General features: G+C 41.8%; 1 protein-coding gene across 2 annotated transcripts in view; it reads left to right on the top strand.

Annotated features, from left to right (window-relative positions):
• The first annotated feature begins 528 nt into the window (after nt 1-528).
• Nucleotides 529-19,076, top strand: part of HKDC1 (hexokinase domain containing 1) — a 40,790-nt gene continuing 22,242 nt past the window's right edge. Inside the window, exons 1-7 of one of the 2 annotated variants that reach the window (XM_024198122.3) lie at nt 529-606; nt 9,053-9,215; nt 14,413-14,561; nt 14,652-14,771; nt 15,721-15,816; nt 16,748-16,847; nt 18,092-18,275. In XM_024198122.3, the coding sequence (XP_024053890.2) occupies nt 544-606; nt 9,053-9,215; nt 14,413-14,561; nt 14,652-14,771; nt 15,721-15,816; nt 16,748-16,847; nt 18,092-18,275 (875 nt within the window). In that variant the 5' untranslated portion in view covers nt 529-543. The remainder of the gene's footprint in view (nt 607-9,052; nt 9,216-14,412; nt 14,562-14,651; nt 14,772-15,720; nt 15,817-16,747; nt 16,848-18,091; nt 18,276-19,076) is intronic. The other variant, XM_024198123.3, reaches the window with a different exon arrangement.

The raw sequence follows: 19,076 nt of genomic DNA, 5'->3' as shown, positions 1-19,076 counted from the left end.
AACACCGGTTTGTCTCAACAACTGCAATGCTAACCAGATGAAAGAAACATCCTGAATTCCAACAGCTCTGCATAACTTTCTAAGTGATCTAAAGTTCATTGAAGCAGCTTGTGTTTGTCACATTCTTGTGGAAGTCTGTCAAATGCTGCACAAGATGGTGCTGGGTTAAGCAAAGAACATTGCATAGTAACTGGATTGTTAAGTGGTAAAAATTCCTGAATGGGCCAATACACATCATTTCCCCCCCTTCACCTTGGCGGCTAGCCAGATGCTTACTATTAGACAATAAAGTGTGTACCAGGGGAAGGGAGGGACTGGCTGGGGGGGGGGGGGAGAGACAGTCTGAAGTTTAATCATTGAACCAACCAAACTGAATGGATTAAGTCCTGGACTTGATTTCACAGGAGCTCTAATATCTCACTCTGGGAAAATGGCTTTGTTGAAGTATTTTTAACACTTAGCTCATGAATGAGATCTGCTACTTTGGAATTAGTTATTCACAGCAGCTCTGTCACCACTGAGACACCAATAAGCTTCAAGAAAATGTTTGCTGTGCATTTATTAGCTTTTTATTTTACAAAACTAAAAGAAGATCAAATCAAAAAGGTAAGGTCCAAATTTATTTGTTGGTAAGATTGATGTGGGTTACAGGAGAGCAGAGACTATTTTACTGTATGAGCAAAAAAGAGTGTGGATGCGGTGTAGTATGCTCCTGGCAAAGAGGTGGAGATCAAAGGGTCGGTAAATCTTTGGACTTTGAAACAGTCCTATTTTCCTTTAGTCTTCAGATCTGATAAACTTAGAATAGCGCTAGGAAACAAAACTCTCTACATAGTGAATGTGTAAATAATCTTCAATAAGGGAAGACTACAATGTTAGCTCTGAGGCTACTTTTTAAAAATGTGCAAAACCAAAGTGCTTTCCGGCATACTGCTGTAGTGAAGCATAGTATGAGAAACTTGCACTCTTGTTTGCTTGCATTATCACTTTGATTTAGACAATGAGGTTGAGGTTTTCAAAACTGAGGAGGGGTCTGAGTCAAAGTTCACTGAAACCAATGAAAAAACACCCATTGTCCTCAGCGGGCTTTGGATCGGGCCCCAGGGCATTTTAATGGGAAAGTTTTTATGTCCAGATCTTCTATCTGGCTTTGAAAATCTCAGCCAAGATGTTTGATTATTGTTAATTAAAACTCAGATTTGTAAACATTGAAGTCCTAGACAGACCAGACTTTAAGCTTTTGATGTGCGAACAAACTAGCTGATGGTGCCCTGCCTTAGGCACACAGCAGATAGCGAAGTCTAGTCTCTTGGCAAAGCGCTGGTATGTGGGGCTAATGGCACTGCAGCATAAAACCCTCACACACTGCATGCTCCTTGAGTTAATCTTCTGCATCTCTGTTAAACTCCTGATTTCCCACCTCCTGACCTAACACCACCTCACCCTCATGTAGTGGCCACCTGTCTCTGGTGAAGAGGGATCTACACTACACTCCCTTTGGGCCATGTCATTGCCACTCTCTCTAATGAGCTGGAAGAATGGCTGTTAAGATACACGAGCAAACCAGGAGTAAGAGTAGGCTGTTAAGCAAAGGAGTAAGAGGAAATGAGCCAAGATCCCCATGAGTGACATGAGCCCCACCACTGGGCTAGTCCAGCAATAGAACAAGGTTGGATTTCGCCCCCTCCAGAAAAATAGAGCGCCTTCTGCTGGTAGGGCTTGCTGGGTGCTCTCTCAATGTCCTTCCTTTTAGAAAGAGAGGATGAGTGGACATCGCAATGGGTAACATGCTGCCCATATCTTAACAAGCAGCCCTAACTCTCAGGTTTTCCCCTCGCTCTGTGATAAACCTCAGTTTGTGTTCCAGCGTTTTTTCATGATCATAACTAAGGAAGCAAGCAACGGCACTTGGAACAGCATGTTTCCTGGAATTATGTTTAATTTTTTTCCTGAAAAATACTCTGAGTTTATTGATGTACAATTTTAATGGAAGAGTCAAGCCATTGTTGGGTTTCTGGGAGGGACATTTAAAAAAAAAACAGCCTGCCACTTTCTGCAATCACAGCCAACCACTTGGAAGTATTTTTATGGAGCCCAGATATAAGCTGTCTCTGGTACGGCTGATTTTTCATTAACCAAAGAAGTGGGGAGACTCCAGAGCCCTCCTCAGCTCATCACTGCTACAATGACACTTTCACAGGAAAGGCAAGACACTGAACACAAGGGTTGTGTTGGTCCAATGGGATGAGAGGGAGCTGGTTAGATAGAATTTTACTTTCTATAGAGATTTTCCTGATCTTATGAAGGTCCCTATCTTTATAATCAAACCACTTAATGGTATGACCTTGCTTTGGTTGTAAAGCAGTTTAGAGATCACAGGAGGCTCTGCTTGGTCTTTCTGGAATGTTTTGTTTTGAAGGACTCCCTTATCTTACGTGCAGATGCTCCTAAAGGGTTTATACTTGCCCACAGTCTGCTGCTAAACAAGGGGATTGTCCAAACTGAGCCTGAGAATGCAACTAGAATACACATTAAGCCTAACGAGCACGTACACACACACCTTAATTTGTTTTTTCTAAAGGCAGCTGATGATCAGGGGGTGACCTCTGCAAAAGGAGAGATGTAATAACTTTTTGATCACTATTCAGATAGTTCTGTCACAGACTTAGCCTCTCTGGAGAAAAGTGTGTGTGTGTGTGTGTGAGAGAGAGAGATGGGAGTGCCTTTAGAGAACTTGCCCTTTCCCTTTATCTTAAAATATATTTCAAAAATATGATGTTTTCAGCAATCTCTCGTTTAGATGATAAATTTCTAAATTTAGTGGCTCACCATTACTTTACCAGGAATTGCTGTACAAGCACTCCCCAATCTCCACTGCTGAACCCCTTTCATGGCCAATGGCCAGGAAACACCTCAGACAGCTAAAGTAGGGCTGCAGTTTAAAACAGACAGCTCCAAAGATGGAAAAGAAATTAGCCTATGGTTCCCTATCTACCTGCTCCTCTGAGGAGTGAAGCACACTCAGCTCCCATTGGCCCAGTGCTCACAATTCCAGGCGTCATTCAGCACCTCACAGCACTAGGTCCTATTTAAATCGTATGGTTATGCTGCCATAGGCAAGGCTGAGATGGCCTTTGGGTACAACCCACCTGTGCTGTAATCAGTGACTTACCTCTGTGGTACAAAAATATGTAACTTAGCAAGGTAAGTTGGAAATGAATTTTAGAACCTGGAGAGGGGTGGGGGAAGGCTTAGCACACTTGTTGATTGACTGTTCAGAAAAGCCTGGATTTGACTGGGCAAGGAGAGTGAACCTTCACCCTGAAAATGGTGCCTCCCACTGAGAGCCAAGGAACGGTGGAAGTGTCGGAGTGGGAGGGGGCTTGATCCTCTACAGCTTTGCCAAGACTTTTCTGTGTATAAACAGACTTCTGCTTGTAATACTGTGCCATCACTCTGACAGCTCTGCACAAGTACAGAAACGTGGTGCCAGCACCAGCTTAGCTTACAAACCATCAACCCTGGTAGAATTGGAAGGGACGCTGCAAAAGAAGGGAATCTATATAAACAAATGACAGATTCTTCCTTTGCTGTCAGGTTTCAGAGTGGTAGCCGTGTTAGTCTGTATCAGCAAAAAGAACTAGGAGTACTTGTGGCACCTTAGAGACTAACAAATTTATTTGAGCATAAGCTTTCGTGGGCTAAAGCCCACTTCATCGGATGCATGCAGTGGAAAATACAGTAGGAAGATATATATTACACAGAGAACATGAAAAAATGGGTGTTGCCATACCAACTCTAACAAGACTAATCAATTAACGTGGGCTATTATCAGCAGGCGAAAAAAACTTTTGTAGTGATAATCAGGATAGCCCATTTCCAACAGTTGACGAGAAGGTGTGAGTAACAGTAGGGGAAAAATTAGCAAGGGAAATAGTTTTTACTTTGTGTAATGACTCAAATGACCAGTCTTTATTCAAGCCTAATTTAATGGTGTCCAGTTTGCAAATTAATTCCAGTTCTGCAGTTTCTCATTGGAGTCTGTCTACAACCTATCCTGAACAGGGCCGGCTCCAGCTTTTCTGCCACCCCAAGCGGCAAAACAAAAACAAAAAAAAGACGAGCAGCGGCACTTCGGCGGCAGCTCAATCGCGCCGCTTCTTCGGCGGCAATTTGGCAGCGGGTCCTTCACTCCCTCTCTTCCTCTTCAGCAGCACTTTGGCAGCAGCTGAAAGAGGAAGAGAGGGAATGAGGGACCCGCCGCCGAGTTCCCACCGAAGACCTGGATGTGGTGCCCCGATACCAGACGGAGTGCCGCCCCTTTATATTGGCCGCCCCAAGCACCTGCTTCCTACGCTGGTGCCTGGAGCCGGCCCTGATCCTGAAGGACGATCCCTCACTCTCACAGATCTTGGGAGACAGGCCAGTCCTTGATTACAGACAGCCCCCCAACCTGAAGCAAATACTCACCAGCAACCACTCACCACACACAAAAAACCACTAACCCAGGAACCTATCCTTGCAACAAAGCCAGTTGCCAATGCTGTCCACATATCGATTCAAGGGACACCATCATAGGACCTAATCACATCAGCCACCCCATCAGAGGCTCGTTCACCTGCACATCTACCAATGTGATATATGCCATCATGTGCCAGCAATGCGCCTCTGCCATGTACATTGGCCAAACCCGACAGTTTCTACACAAACGAATAAATGGACACAAATCAGACGTCAAGAATTATAACATTAAAAAAACAGTAGGAGAACACTTCAACCTCCCTGGTCACTCAATTACAGACCTAAAAGTTGCAATTCTCCAACAAAAAAACCCTTTAAAAACAGACTCCAACAAGAAACTGCAGAACTGGAATTAATTTGCAAACTGGACACCATTAAATTAGGCTTGAATAAAGACTAGGAGTGGATGGGTCATTACACAAAGTAAAAACTATTTCCCCATGCTAATTTTTTCCCTACTGTTACTCACACCTTCTTGTCAACTGTTGGAAATGGGCCATCCTGATTATCACTACAAAAGTTTTTTTCCTCCTGCTGATAATAGCCCACGTTAATTGATTAGTCTTGTTAGAGTTGGTATGGCAACACCCATTTTTTCATGTTCTCTGTGTAATATATATCTTCCTACTGTATTTTCCACTGCATGCATCTGATGAAGTGGGCTGTAGCCCACAAAAGCTTATGCCCAAATAAATTTGTTAGTCTCTAACGTGCCACAAGTACTCCTCGTTCTTTTTCCTTTGCTGTGTTAGTCAAACCAGTGTGAGCACCTGGGTAGATACTCATCTTTTGGTTTGTGTGACTTATTTTAGTTTCTCTTAAGCTGATTCCTAATCAATACAAGTTGATTGGAATGCAGAGGGATGGGGTGCCTACCCTGGAGGCATGGTGGACATGGGAGTGGGGACTGTGATGAGCAACCGAAGGGGATGAGTGGTATGTAGAGCGAAGGAGGGAAACTGGAATAGGGAGCTGAGTGGTGTGGGAACACTAACTGGGGCCATAGGGGCCAGATGTGGGGTGGGGCAGAGGGATGAGGGCAAATGGAGCAGGAGAGGGGCATAAGCACCTGTAATCACTAGAACACACTCCTGTCAGAATCTGGAATAGTATCAAGGGTTTGTGAGTCAGCATTCTTCTGCAGTCAGCAAATATCTATGAACTCCACTGGCGAAGCGTGTGGCTCATCTTCTAGTGACTGGCCCACACAGAGGATGCCAACCTACTACTGCTTTCAGTTACTCTGTTAGGACAGGTGGTAGAGATCTGTGCAGTGGTTCTAATGATTCTAACCCTGCTAAAGATCCATGTGGGTGTCAATATGATGCATAGAGTTTTAATTGTGTTCACATACTATTTTTTCCACAGGACCCTGTTCTCATTCAGTGAACAGGATGGCTGGGGCTCTGGGAGTGAATTAGCGATGTGTAGTGAATGAAGCTGTTGTCTGTAGGACCCCTGCCTCATTTGTTGCAGAAATTGCAAAAGGTGTCTAGTGAATGAGTCAGAACAGTGGAGGGAGACAGGGGCCTGTGTCATGGTTAAGGCTGTTGAATGCCACACCAGAAAATAGAATTCTATCCCTGCCTGTGCCACCGAGTTCCTGTGTTATGCTGGGCAAGTTATTTAAACCAAGCTCTTCACAGATGGCCAATAACTGTGTGTGCACCTCATTTTCTGGGTGCCTGACTTGAGACAATCAGGTCTGATTTGCTGAACATTCACAGCTGAAACTTAAGTCAATGGGAGCTGTGCTCCGAACATAGTACTATAAAATCCTAAAAGTCAGGCCATAGGCATCTCCTATTGGGGCACCTGAAATTAGTATACTCTTGACCTTAATCTCACTGTGCCTGAGTTTCCCATCTGTAAAATAGGGACTGGTAATGCTTCACCTCACAAGAGTTAAGTGAAGATAGATTTATTAATGTTTGCGAGACAAGGTGGGTGAGGTAATATATTTTATTGGACCAACTTCTGTTGGTGAGAGAGACAAGCTTTCAGGCCACTCAGAGCTCCTCTTCATGTCTGGGAAAGGTACTCTGAAGGTCAGAGCTAAATGCAAGGTGCTACAACCTGTTTAGCATAAGTAGTTAGCCACATTTTAAGGGACCTTTCAAGGTAGAGTGGCCTCTTAACACCTCTGCAGTCTTGGGACAAGAAGAGGGGGTTAGTGGGTTATGGATTGTTATAATAACCCATAATTCCAGTGTCTCTGCTCAGTCCATGATTTTTAGTGTCTAGCAGTTATGAATTTAAGCTCCCAGGCTCATCTTTTGAAAGTGAAATGTTTTCACAAAGTGATCACTCTGTCTGAACTATCAGTCCTTGTTCTGAAAGGAAACCTGCACAATACTGTAGCATTTCAAGTGTAGACACGCTATAAGTGAGTAGCGTCGATTCTTGGCACTGAATGAAGCAGGGGACCATGGGAAATGAATAAAGTATGTGATCATGTAATTAAAGATGGCTGAATTAAAGTCGCACAGACAATCTTAATTTTACCATTTCCTAATTTCTGAGTGCTTGACTTTGCAGCCTGAATGTTCTGTTTATGTATTACATAGAAAGAACTACATTAAGTGTACAAGGAAAGTCAATAGAAGGTTGGATTGAGATGACATTTATAGATGCATCCTTTCAAATGATCAAAGGATAATCTTCCTTCTCTGAAAACTCATATATGTAAAATGGTATAAATGTGAAAGTAAGAACAATTACCTTCCTTGTAACATTCACAACTGCAAGTGTGTGTGTGTGTGTGTGTGTGTGTGCGTGTGTGTGTGTATACACAAACATCAGATGGATTACCTATATTTGGCCTTCTTTAACTCTAAACCTTGCTCTATACAATGTAGAAATATTTTAATGTGGTCAAAACAATAAATGTGATGACTAAACAACACAAAGGCCATCAGTACAGCACACATAAAAAAATATGTATTATAATTCAGCAGACCAGAGATAAATTAAAATACACATAGTAAAATATTTCTCCTAATTTTTAAAGTCCTATGTTAATTAAAATTTAAGGTTGATTTTTTTAAAAGCCACAAACTTTCCCCTTACATACTTGGGAAGGATTTGATCACACCACTCAAGTAGCAAATATAGGCAAAAGATATAGGTGTGCTTGGCTGGATGTGAGCAGCTACAGGCACCAGGTAAGCATTTAAAAAGGGTGGTGCTGGTGATAGGGAGAGATGGGGAGTTTGCAAAGTTGGGTACAGAGGACTAGCCAATAGCACCAGTAACACCCAATTCTTCTGAAAGATTCACAAATCTATTCAAGTGTAAGTAATTTTTGACTACTGTTTGTGACTCATGAATTGGTGAATCAATTGGTCCTGGGTGGGGACAGTTAAGTTCTCACAAAGTCCTGGTCTACGCTTAAAATGTAGGTCAACCTACCTATGGTGCTCAGTGAAAAATCCATACCCATGAGCTTCTGGGTCAATGGTAGGGGCAACTAGGTCAATGGGAAGAATGCTTCCATCAATCTAGTTGTTGTTGTTCAGGGAGATGGTGTTCCTGCAGCAACAGAAAAACGTCTTCTGTTGCTGCAGATGGCGTCTACGATACAGTGTTATGCCAGCATTGCTATAACGCTGTAGCTATGCCGCTGTAGTCCCTGTAATGTAGACATGGCTAAAGTCTTTATTCCTGTTCAGTTCTTTGTTGCCCAAACATATGTATATAGGAGGGGAAAAAATTGCACAAAACAGCTGATTTCTGGTTAGAGCAGTGTAACCCCAAGACTTGGGATCTTCCATTGAACAGGCCAGACCTTTTCTGATGGACAAATAACTAATATTTTTTTGACAGTATTTTACTAATACTGGGTTAAACTTCTTTACAAATAGATTTTATAGGTTGAAGCATTTCTTATATAGGCCATCCTCCTTCTGACAGTGAAGTCCATGGAAATTTAGCTATTGGTTTCAATGGGACAGGACCAGGCTAATCCTATGCCATATGACTATAGCTAATGTCATAGAAAATCTAATCGAATCAGAGGATCAGGGTAAATAACCATTTTACATGTATGTAGGGTGCTTAACTTCAAAGCACTTTATAAACATTTAACACTTTCTCCGACCTCTGAAAGTTAGGTACATACAATCATCTCCATTTTACAGATGTACATTGAGGCAAAGTAGTGAAGTGAGTTGCCCAAGGTCATTCAGAAGTCAGCAGCAGACTTGGGATTAGAATGTAGGAGTTCCTAGTCCTAAACTCTGTGCTCAAGACACTGCACCAAACCCTTGTGATTAGTGGTTGTACATAGGAAGCATTTTCTGTGTAACTGGTCACTAATGATGGTGGGAGCGTGGGAGAAATCCTGCTCTAGAGACTTCTAGTAGAGATAAATCATCCCTTATGTACTTTATTGTAAACTCTTTGGGGGCAGGGACTATCGTGTGTGTGTATGTGTGTGTGTGTAATATCTAGCACAATAGGGTCCTGATCCTAGGCCAGGGTCCCTAGGTGTTATCTCATCATAAATAATATTCTGAATGTTCCGATTCAGGTTGACAGGTTCCTTTACCACATGCGTCTTTCTGATGATGTATTACTTGATGTGATGACGCGCTTCCAAGCAGAGATGGTGAAGGGCCTGGAAAGAGATGCACACCCAACAGCTGCCGTAAAAATGCTGCCAACATTTGTACGGTCGATTCCTGATGGGTCCGGTGAGTGATCCTGGTGCATTATTACTTTTTCTTTGGTTTAAGGAATTCATGGATTACAACAAAGTATGTCCAGGCATCTTGGATTTGGAATTTGGAGATCTGTAACAGTCTCAACTTGTGTGGATGGGTGGGAGCCATCCCAGAGTGCCCCCTTGTGCCCTAGGGTGGCCCTGCAGGTTCTATGTCCTCCGTTCCCTCTTGGTTCTTTGCAATGGTTAATAACTCTTGACTCTTAAGACCAGAATCTTTACAATAAGATTCCCTTCTGTGGGATCTTATTTATTCAGTCTTTTATCAACTACAGCTCCTTTGGCCCCACAGTCCTAGCCCTTTGTCTCACTAGTTTAGGAGTCCCACATCCCTCCTCCCAGGGGCATTTGTGATATTCCAAGAGAGATTCCACTCATTGACACGGGAGTCCTGGGGCCCAGTGGCTTTTGGTCCTTCTCAGGCTCTCTCCAGTCTTTCCTGGGCTCCTTTCTGGGTGCTCCTGCTCTCCAGTGAGCATCAGTTCTCAGAGCTTGCTTCCTCATCTGGTGTCTTCTCTCTCCCACCAGCCAGGCCTCTCCTTTTTTATCCCAGAGGCCTAATTGGGTCACGTGACCCATTTTCTCTACCTTGGGAGGTGATTTAACTGTCACAGCTGGGGCTGAAGTCTCTCTCCCCTTGAAGGGTCAACTACGCTGTGACAAGCTGCTCCTTGCTCCAAGCACAACTCAGCTCAGCTGTTGAGTGAGCTGTGCAGGTACAGTCCAACATTCCCTTGGTTTCAAGGGGATGTTAACGCTCAGTTGCAGCACAGCAGGGAGAGTAGAAGACTGGGGATTAATATTAACTTGCTAAATGGCCTTCTACAGTAGTTGTCATTCATGGAGAAGATAATTGTGTCTCATTAACAAAAATGTTAAACACACCTAATATTTTTCTGGTACAATGTGCCGTCAGATGACATGAATATATACAATGCCTTTGTGTGGGTGTGTTTTGCTTTTATCAGGACAACAGTCAGCTAGCTCTAAAAACCTTCATCTTACTGAATACAAAAATACTAATCTAGTCTTAGCCACTGGCATGAAGCAATGCTCAAACCAACACCGGACCTGTGATTAAATAGGATGAGGGGACCCTCTACAGTTCGGTAACATCAATGCAATTTGGAGACGATATGAAGTTTTCATTTTTAGGATGTGTATAACTTTAGGCAAATGGATGTTTTTCCTCTTGAGTTGGATATACAAGAGGAAAAATATTTAAATTCATGGAAGCCAGAATGGTGCAGTATGATGAGGCCCAGACCCTGTGAGGGGCTACATGCAGAACTCAACAGAGCTCGGAGTGGACACAGGGGATGGAGTGAACCCCATTGCAGGACTGGAGCCTTCATCTTAAACCCCAGCTATTGTACTGAAGTTCTAATAACTCCCTCTTCCCCCTGGATCCATGATTTCTTGACATAGCTACTTAGCCCTTCTGCAGTTTGGTTCCCGACAGTGACTTCTGTACCTCTGTTTATCTCTAAAAATACATGTTTCCACAATGTGAAAATTACAGAACACAGAAGGAGCTTTCTCCAACACAGTCTATATAATCTGTCAGGAAAGTGCTCATTAGATTTGATGGAATTAATCCTCATTTCCAGCAACAGTAATAAATCAACCATGCACTTGCAAACAAATTGACTGAAGAGGTAATCTGTGCTTCAGTCCCTAATGAGACATGCAGAATGATGATTGAACTGACCAGACAAAGGAGACTGAACCCACCAAAGCAGCTCTGTTAGTTTGCAGAAGCCAGCCATAGCAGGTTCCCTTTAGCAGACATTGGCTTTGTGATGCTCACGTGGCAGGAGAGGGCTAGCTGCTGCCTTGTGGAGCAGGACAGCATAGGTTTGGGTTCACTCAACTTCATGGTGATCTACCAAACCCTTAGCTTCTGAGTACCCCCTGCCACACACAATATTTAAAGGGCTGCATCTTCAAATCAGAGTTTATTATGGAAAATTTCAAACTCTACCTAAATTTCTGAGAGCTGATTTTCAGTTTCCTACACAGTTTCAGCTGCCTGCTACCTATTAATACTAATAGGAGTTGGGTGGCTAAGGCCCTACCCAATCAGTTAAATGTCTCCCTCTCGCAGATCCTGATGAGACTCCTGGTGGTTTGTGTCATGATTGGCTGCTATTTGTTTTATCCAGCATGCATATTAAAGCTTTTTATTTTCCAATAAGTACTGTAATGGGCTTAATGAAAGGCAAAGTCTCTCCCCTGAACAAGCATACTTCTCAGCCTGCCAAGGCGCAAATGCAGCACTCCAGGTCTGACATAGTCCCTCGTGGCCAGGGGTGCCTCTGTGGCATCTGCTAATAATTTCTCCCTCAAAGGACTCCTGACATGGACTCCACATACTTTTTCTGAGGTCAAAATACCCCTCCTTGGGGTCTGGGTTTATTCACAGAAAATAACTCAAAATCCCAAATTCAAATCCCACAAACAAACGGTTCTCTTCCTACTCCCAGGCCTCCCTGGCTGGAAAGCTTTCACACTCTTCCTTGCCAGCTCAGGGTCTCTCCTGAATTAGCAGGTGACTTCCAGCTCTTTCCTGGTTGGAGTCTTGGGGTATGTCTAACCTGCGGCTGGCCCAGGTCAGCTGACTCGGGCTACACAGGGCATGGGCTGTGGGGTTGTTTAATTGTGGTGTAGATGTTTAGGCTTGAGCTGGAGCTCTGGGACCCTGTGGGGGGGAGGGGTCCCAGAACTCTGGTGCCAGTCTGTGACTGAATGGCTGCCCCGAGAGCCTGAGGCAGCTGACCTGGGCCAGCCACAGGTGTTTAATTGCTGTGTAGACATACCCTTAGTCCGGAATCCCAGGACTCTGCTGGAACCTGCTCACTCCTTGCAAAGTCTGTTCTCTCTGAGCATGTCCCTCTATGCACTTCCAGCTGCTCTTTATAATGGAATTCCCTGAGCCCTCTCATGTGGGGCTCATCCTTGAATCAGGACTGGCTTAGCCCCAGGCTCTCCAACCCGAGAGCAAGCCACCCAGTTACAGATCCAAAATGGGGGACACAAATTATTCATGCAAGAAATTTAAAATGATGTGGGGCTGTATCCCTTTCGTGTGAATAACCCTTCTTCCTGTCTCCTCAGTTCCATGGCTCTTTGTTTCTGATGATCGATGATTTTCAACAACAAAAGTGGAGATAGCAAATTTGTAGGGAACATAGATAACTGTGGGATTAAGATCAGTGCTGCTCCTTGAAATGAGGGACATTTGAGGGGTCTTGTACACTAGTGTATGTACATAACCCTTCGAGGTCACCCTGCTGGAAATTAGAGCTCGCTCTGTATCCCAACACCAAAACAGAAAAGTAAATCATGAAGTAAGTCCTGTTATCCCTTGGCCTTTCATAGCTTTAAAATGACACTCAGCCCGTCCTGAAATTCCAAAGTCGTTTCAGAGGATATCTGATTTCAGCAAATGTCTCATTTACTGTTTCAAAACTTCTCTTGTCTCAAGGCCAACTCTAGGCAGTTTCTCCTGGCAGATAACAGTCCCTCTCTCTCTGGTGTCAAGGACTTGTTGATATGTCACATTGTGAGGTACCTTACTGTTAAATTATGTCTTGCATCACGCCGTTTTTGCACTCTCCCCGAATTCTCCATTGATTACTGGAAAAGAGCAGTTTTCTCTGCAGACAAAACTTCCGGCAGATTCTGAGTAACTGGAATTTGTTTAAATTTTCACTTGTGCTGTTATAATTAACTTTCAGAATATCTGCACCTTGAGCTTCACTCTTTGAAATAGTTCTCATTTAATAGCACGCCATTCATTTTAGTCATTCAGCTCTTAATTTTCTGAGTAGTGTCATAGTTTACTGACTAATCCAGTTTATCTCCTTTCCTTCATTATATCAGCCCATAGAATTACTGAGGTATATTTCTGGCTTGCTTTTCATGGTCAGAGCCAATAAAATCTCAGTCTGGCATGGAGTTTAGGTCACATACGGCTACACAAACTCCCGTGGATAAGGGTGTGAGAGTGAGAGAAGGGGGGACAAATAGGGTTTTTTAATTTTAAATTTAAATTTTTGATGAAAAATGTCTACGGTGTGAATTTGACAAGCTCTAGCTGTATGATGGTTTCATGATAAGGCCAAGTTTAACTTCCAAACTCCTCCAAAACAACTTACTTTAAAATAAATAATACTTTAAAAATTCATTTTTTGTTGAAATTTCATATGTTCTGGGCAGAGGGGAATTCTTGGAGAAAATTTGTTAGTGGGATAGAGTGGTGCAGGCAATGCTGTTTGGGGAAGATGACTCCCCTTTAGTGGGTATGTCTACACTGCAGCTGGGAGCAAGCCTCCAGCCCTGGTAGATAGACTCATACTGGTGGGACCTGAGCTAGTGCACTAAAAACAGCAGCTCAGGCTCTGAAGCCAAGGGGGTCAGGTGAGCTTGAAAGTCTGAGCTGCAGCCTTCACTGCAACGTCCAGACTGTTATTTTTAGTGCTCTAGCTTGAGCCCCCTAAGAGGAGTCTGTCTGCCTGGGCTGGGAGGTTTGCTCCCAGCTGCAGAGCAGACATACCCAATATGACCTATGCAGTTTCAGTCTGCTAGGGGAGGGACTGCACTGGCCCTTCACCTACCTGATCAGGTCTTTCTGCAGCTATCCAGAACAATGGAGCTAAGGAAGGGAAAGGAGAATAAACAAAAGCAAGGGAGACAGTTAATATATAATAACATTAAATGCTGAATGTCAAACTATTACACAAGCAATTTCTTCTCAATCCCCTTTGTGGAATATATCAGCTTGCATCAAATTCAAGGAGAGAACATTATCCCACCCCTACACTCGACATGAGGACCCCAATTCAGGAAGGCACTTAACCATGTGTCCAAGTTGAAGCACATGTGTAGTTCTGTTGATTTTTTTTCAATAGGACTGCATTTCCAATATGGCCTACAACTATTCATACCACACTCTACAATAGTCCTTATTTTCATTGCAGAATCTAGTGAAATGCTAAAGAATTCACCACTCCAATTCCTTTAACTACTGGCAACAATTCTGCTCCAAATGATTGATGATGTACATTCGTTATCCCAAGCACTTACCTTAAATATGTCTTCAGGTCATGCTTCACATTACTGTCTACTGCTGTAGTAGGAAGTAACCTTTATTGTTTTTATTGCAGAAAAGGGGGATTTTCTTGCTCTAGATCTTGGTGGCTCCAAGTTTCGAGTCTTAAAAGTGAAAGTGTCTGAAGATGGGAAGCAGAATGTTCAAATGGAGAGCCAGTTCTACCCAACCCCAAAGGAGATCACACATGGGAATGGAACAGAAGTATGTGGTGCATTTTCCTCTGTGGAATGGCTTTCTGTGTTGAATATAATTGATGCGATTGACCTGTCCTGTTCTTTCTCTTTTATACAGCTGTTCGATTATGTCGCTGACTGTCTGGCAGATTTCATGGAGACCAAAAACATAAAACATAAGAAATTCCCTCTTGGGTTTACATTTTCTTTTCCTTGCATACAGACTAAATTAGACGAGGTGAGATTAAAAAAATATTATTGGTAGCTATGTCGTAGTAGTAGTAGAACTCAGAGAGAATTTTTGAAAGGATTATTAACATATGGCAGTGTAGGAAAAAGTAATCTTTGTGTGGCTTTCTGAGGAAGAAAAATATTCATAGTTCAACCAAGTTTCATATTACCCTTCACACTCTGCATAGTGTTATAAACCTACAAGAGGAAGAGGTGGGAATCACAATTATGTGCTGAAGTAGATCTCAAGGATTAGTTATCATATTTCAGTGCAACTGAAGCAATAAACTAAAACTCTTCTTTTATGTGTCAATACAGGATTTAAATAATGATTTACTCAGCTGATAGAAAATACTATATGGATTTCAAAAGACTTATTTCTGTGCTATAAAGCAGGTTTATATTTTAATCCCTCTTGTTTGGGATATTTATAGTAGATTTGAAAAACCGGGGGCACATGATTGAAATAATCAGATAGCGTATGGGGGGTGGGAACAGAAGCTGCACTGACTGCCTTATTTGATTGCCTGTTTTTTGCTACCTCTCTTAAAATAATAAGTTAGTGTATTAGGCCCTGACATTGCAAAGGCTATGCACATGTTTCACTTTAAGTATGTGAGTAGGCCCATTGAGGTCTATAGGACTACCCATGCTTAAAGCGAAGCATGTGCATAATTGTTAACAGGATTAGGGTCTTATTTTGACCACTTCTGTAGTATTTTTGGTGGTGGCTATAGCTGACAAGGCTGCTTGTATGAAAAGACCTTTACTCCGCATCCCAGTGGATTGCCAATGGATGATTCCACTACTTCTGCTCAAATTCTTACACATGTAGTAGTGGCAGTGAAATTCTCCAAAAGCCAATGATAGAATATACTCTATTCTCTACTGCCTCTGTAGTTATCAATGCTAAACTTTATTTTTAAATTTGTAACATAGATTGAATATTTTTAAAGGGTGTGCTGCTTTCCTGGACAAAGTACTTTAAGGTACGAGGAGTGCAGGAGACAGATGTGATCAGCTCTCTGCGCCATGTCCTCAGGAAGCATAAGGCAAGTTTTATAGTGAAGAAGACTTAATAATAAATAGAATAAAATCATTTAATCATATAGAAATAAATAGCGTATATTTGATAATGAAGGATAGCTTTTATAGTCTTAAAGGATAGTTTATTTGTGCTTGACTTTGCTGTGCTTGCAATAAAAAGTACTAACTATGGGATGATTGATTACATTTTAAAATTAGTAATGAAACATAATTAAAACTTAATTTTTAGCATTATCCTTTATGTATTCAGTGGCACTTTAAAAAGCTAGTTTCCTTTACACCTTCTCTATCCCTTGTAACATTTACAAAATATGAAAAAAAAAAATTGTGTGTTTGACCTCCTTTTAGCATATACTATATTTCACTGTTTCTAACATGGCAAAAAACCCAGTTCTGCTTTTCATTTGTTCTCCGTCTGTGTATTGGTGTCACTGACATCAGCAAGAATCTGTGCAGCTCTGACGCAAATGTTTGTTACTTAGGGCCTGAGTTTGGTGCACTTACTTAGGTTGAGTAGCTCTTTACTCCCTCAAATTCCCTTTGGCTTCAGTGGGGCTATGCAAGAAATAAAGTGCTACTTCACATGAGTAAGGATATCTGAATCTGGCTCTTAGTGACTTGCATGGTGATCTTTGGTGCCATCGCATCAAAATTGGAGCTTTTGTTTTTCTTTAATTTCTTGACTAAGGACTGGTGGATTGGAGGGAATGGGAGAACAACTGAAGATTCTGGCCTTGATTCAGCATAGCACTTATGCATGTGCTTAAGTCCATCCTTATTAAGCCTATGCTTAAATCCCATTGAAGTAAATTAATCTTAGTCACATAGACTAACTTTTAGAGGGCCCAATTTAACAATGTTGGGTCTAAACACTTACTTAACTATAAGGAAGGGTGTAAATATTTTTCTATTCACTAGCGGTCTTTATTTTCTTAGGATGTGGATGTAGATGTTTTAGCACTGGTAAATGATACAGTGGGAACAATGATGACCTGTGGATATGATGATCAGCGCTGTGAAGTTGGCGTCATAATAGGTAATTTTATTTTATTAAAGCAGGGTTGAAAAAGCAGGCTTATGATTTTAGCAAATCGGGGGGATGGAGGCATTTTCAACTTCACAGTTCAAAAATAAACTATTTGAAAATGAAAAACATTAAAGATTGGATTTTCAAGCACTAGTCTCTCACTTTTGGATACAAAGTGGAATGTAAACATTTAAGTGACCTGCACATCCAAAAAATTGCAAATGCAAAAATAGTGGCTTGGTTAAAGTTGGCTTGAAAAAATTTAGTCCCAAATCAGTAAAATGAATGTTGTCATCTTATATACAAATTTATATTTTAAAAATAAGTTACTTGTCTTGTTTTATTTTACCTGGGACCTTTTACAAATGATCACTTCCTGAATGCTTCTACTTACTCTTATTCTTACACAGATGCCTGTCTGTCTGTCTTTCTCCCTTCCTGGTCTTTCTTCTAGTGACTTCTGCCTAACCTTGGGACAATTCAATATATCCTAAAATTTTACCTCTGCATGTACATATTTAGTTCTGTTAAGAAAAAATAAAGACAAGAAGACATTGGCAAGTCCTGAGACATTGGAGAGCTCTTGGGGTCAGACCCACAGTGAACAGCTGTTTTTTTCTTTTTTTGCCAGCTGTTTGCAAAATATTTCATTACAGTTAGTATTTTCAAGCCTTTTGATGACTGCAACAATCATGCTTAAAAATTACATTGTTTATAGTTTATACTGTCAGGAAGTGAGAGGTCCATAATGGTAAAGGAATTTCCTGTTCATATACAGATATATCATCAAATAATAAAGGAGGCTATAGTTGTGTTTCTATCCAATTCTTTCAGGAGATTCTGACCTACAAAATAAATGTTTCTGCTAATGCTGTGGAAGATCCATGTATTTTTGTCCAGAGAAGGAAAACCTCCTCTCACCTTTCCCAACAAGAATCATATACTCTCTTCATAACATGTCCGCTTCACATTTTCCCAATTTTATTCTTTTAAAGTGTCATATATGAGTGAATATGAAATAGCACAAATATTTTGAATGACTCAGCCCTTGTATTCATTTCATTTCATTCATTCACTATTTCCTTGATATTCAATGGTCATTTAACAGGTTTCAGATACAGAAGGTTTTGTATAGCTTAACATGTAACTTAATGAAAGTACATTTTCCGGTAAAGAAAATATTGAATCTAATTCTAAAATGTATTTTCAATTAATTCTTCATGTGTAAATTTGTTTGTTTCTGATACACTCAGGAACTGGCACGAATGCCTGCTACATGGAAGAAATGAGTAACATTGATCTGGTGGAAGGTGATGAGGGGAGGATGTGCATTAACACTGAGTGGGGAGCCTTTGGAGACGATGGGTCACTGGATGATCTCAGGACTGAGTTTGACAGGGAGATTGACTTGGGATCTATCAATCCTGGAAAACAACTGTAAGTATTGTTCCTCCTTCACTTACTAACATGAGGCTTTCTGTGACAGTCTCCACATTTTGAGTCTGTTTACCAAGCGTACATTGAGCTATAGAGCCCTTGGGAATGGAAGTAGGGTTAGGTGAACTAGTTCAGCCATGATGGAAGCTGGCTCAAGCCTCCGTCCATCCACACCCAAAGTGTTCCTGGGACCGGTTCAGTTAAGATCCCCTTCCTTTCTGTAACCTACCGGTTGATGGTGGGATCTCTTACAGGCTGTGCCACACTGCTGCTGTGAGCCTTCACCGGCCGGGGCACCCCAAACTGCACAGTGTGACCTGGAAGCCACAGACCTCATGCATTCTGGATCATTTTCTGCAACTCCGTTTCCTTTTATTTCAGATGGAAGGGTCCTGTTGGAGACTCTGGGTGAAATCCTGGCCCCACCGAAGTCAATAGGAATTTTGCCATTGACTTGACTTCAGTGGAGTCAGGATTTCACCTTCTATCCCCACAAAGCAACCAGTAATGTTACATTATTACCAGTCAGTAATTCTGTTGTCATTTTGTGATGGAGTAAAATGAGGAAGTGAGGCTGATTTGTTATCATTTTTCTTCATGAGAGTATCTGTCATGTGTTCTTAAATTACTTGCATGTTAATGAGGGACCACAGGATAGAGGTGGGGATAGCTCCTCAGCAGTGACAGAATTAGGAATATTAGTGTAACCTCAGTCCACTCATTCACTATGAATGCCAAGAGTTCCTATGCAAGGTCAGTCATTGAAAACTGCTTCTCTGTGACACAATATCTTCTAAAGTG

Source organism: Terrapene carolina, unplaced genomic scaffold, assembly GCF_002925995.2.
Source record: "Terrapene carolina triunguis isolate 2854851 unplaced genomic scaffold, T_m_triunguis-2.0 Scaffold95, whole genome shotgun sequence".
Lineage (NCBI taxonomy): Eukaryota > Metazoa > Chordata > Testudines > Emydidae > Terrapene > Terrapene triunguis.
This window is presented reverse-complemented; position numbering and strand designations above follow the sequence as displayed.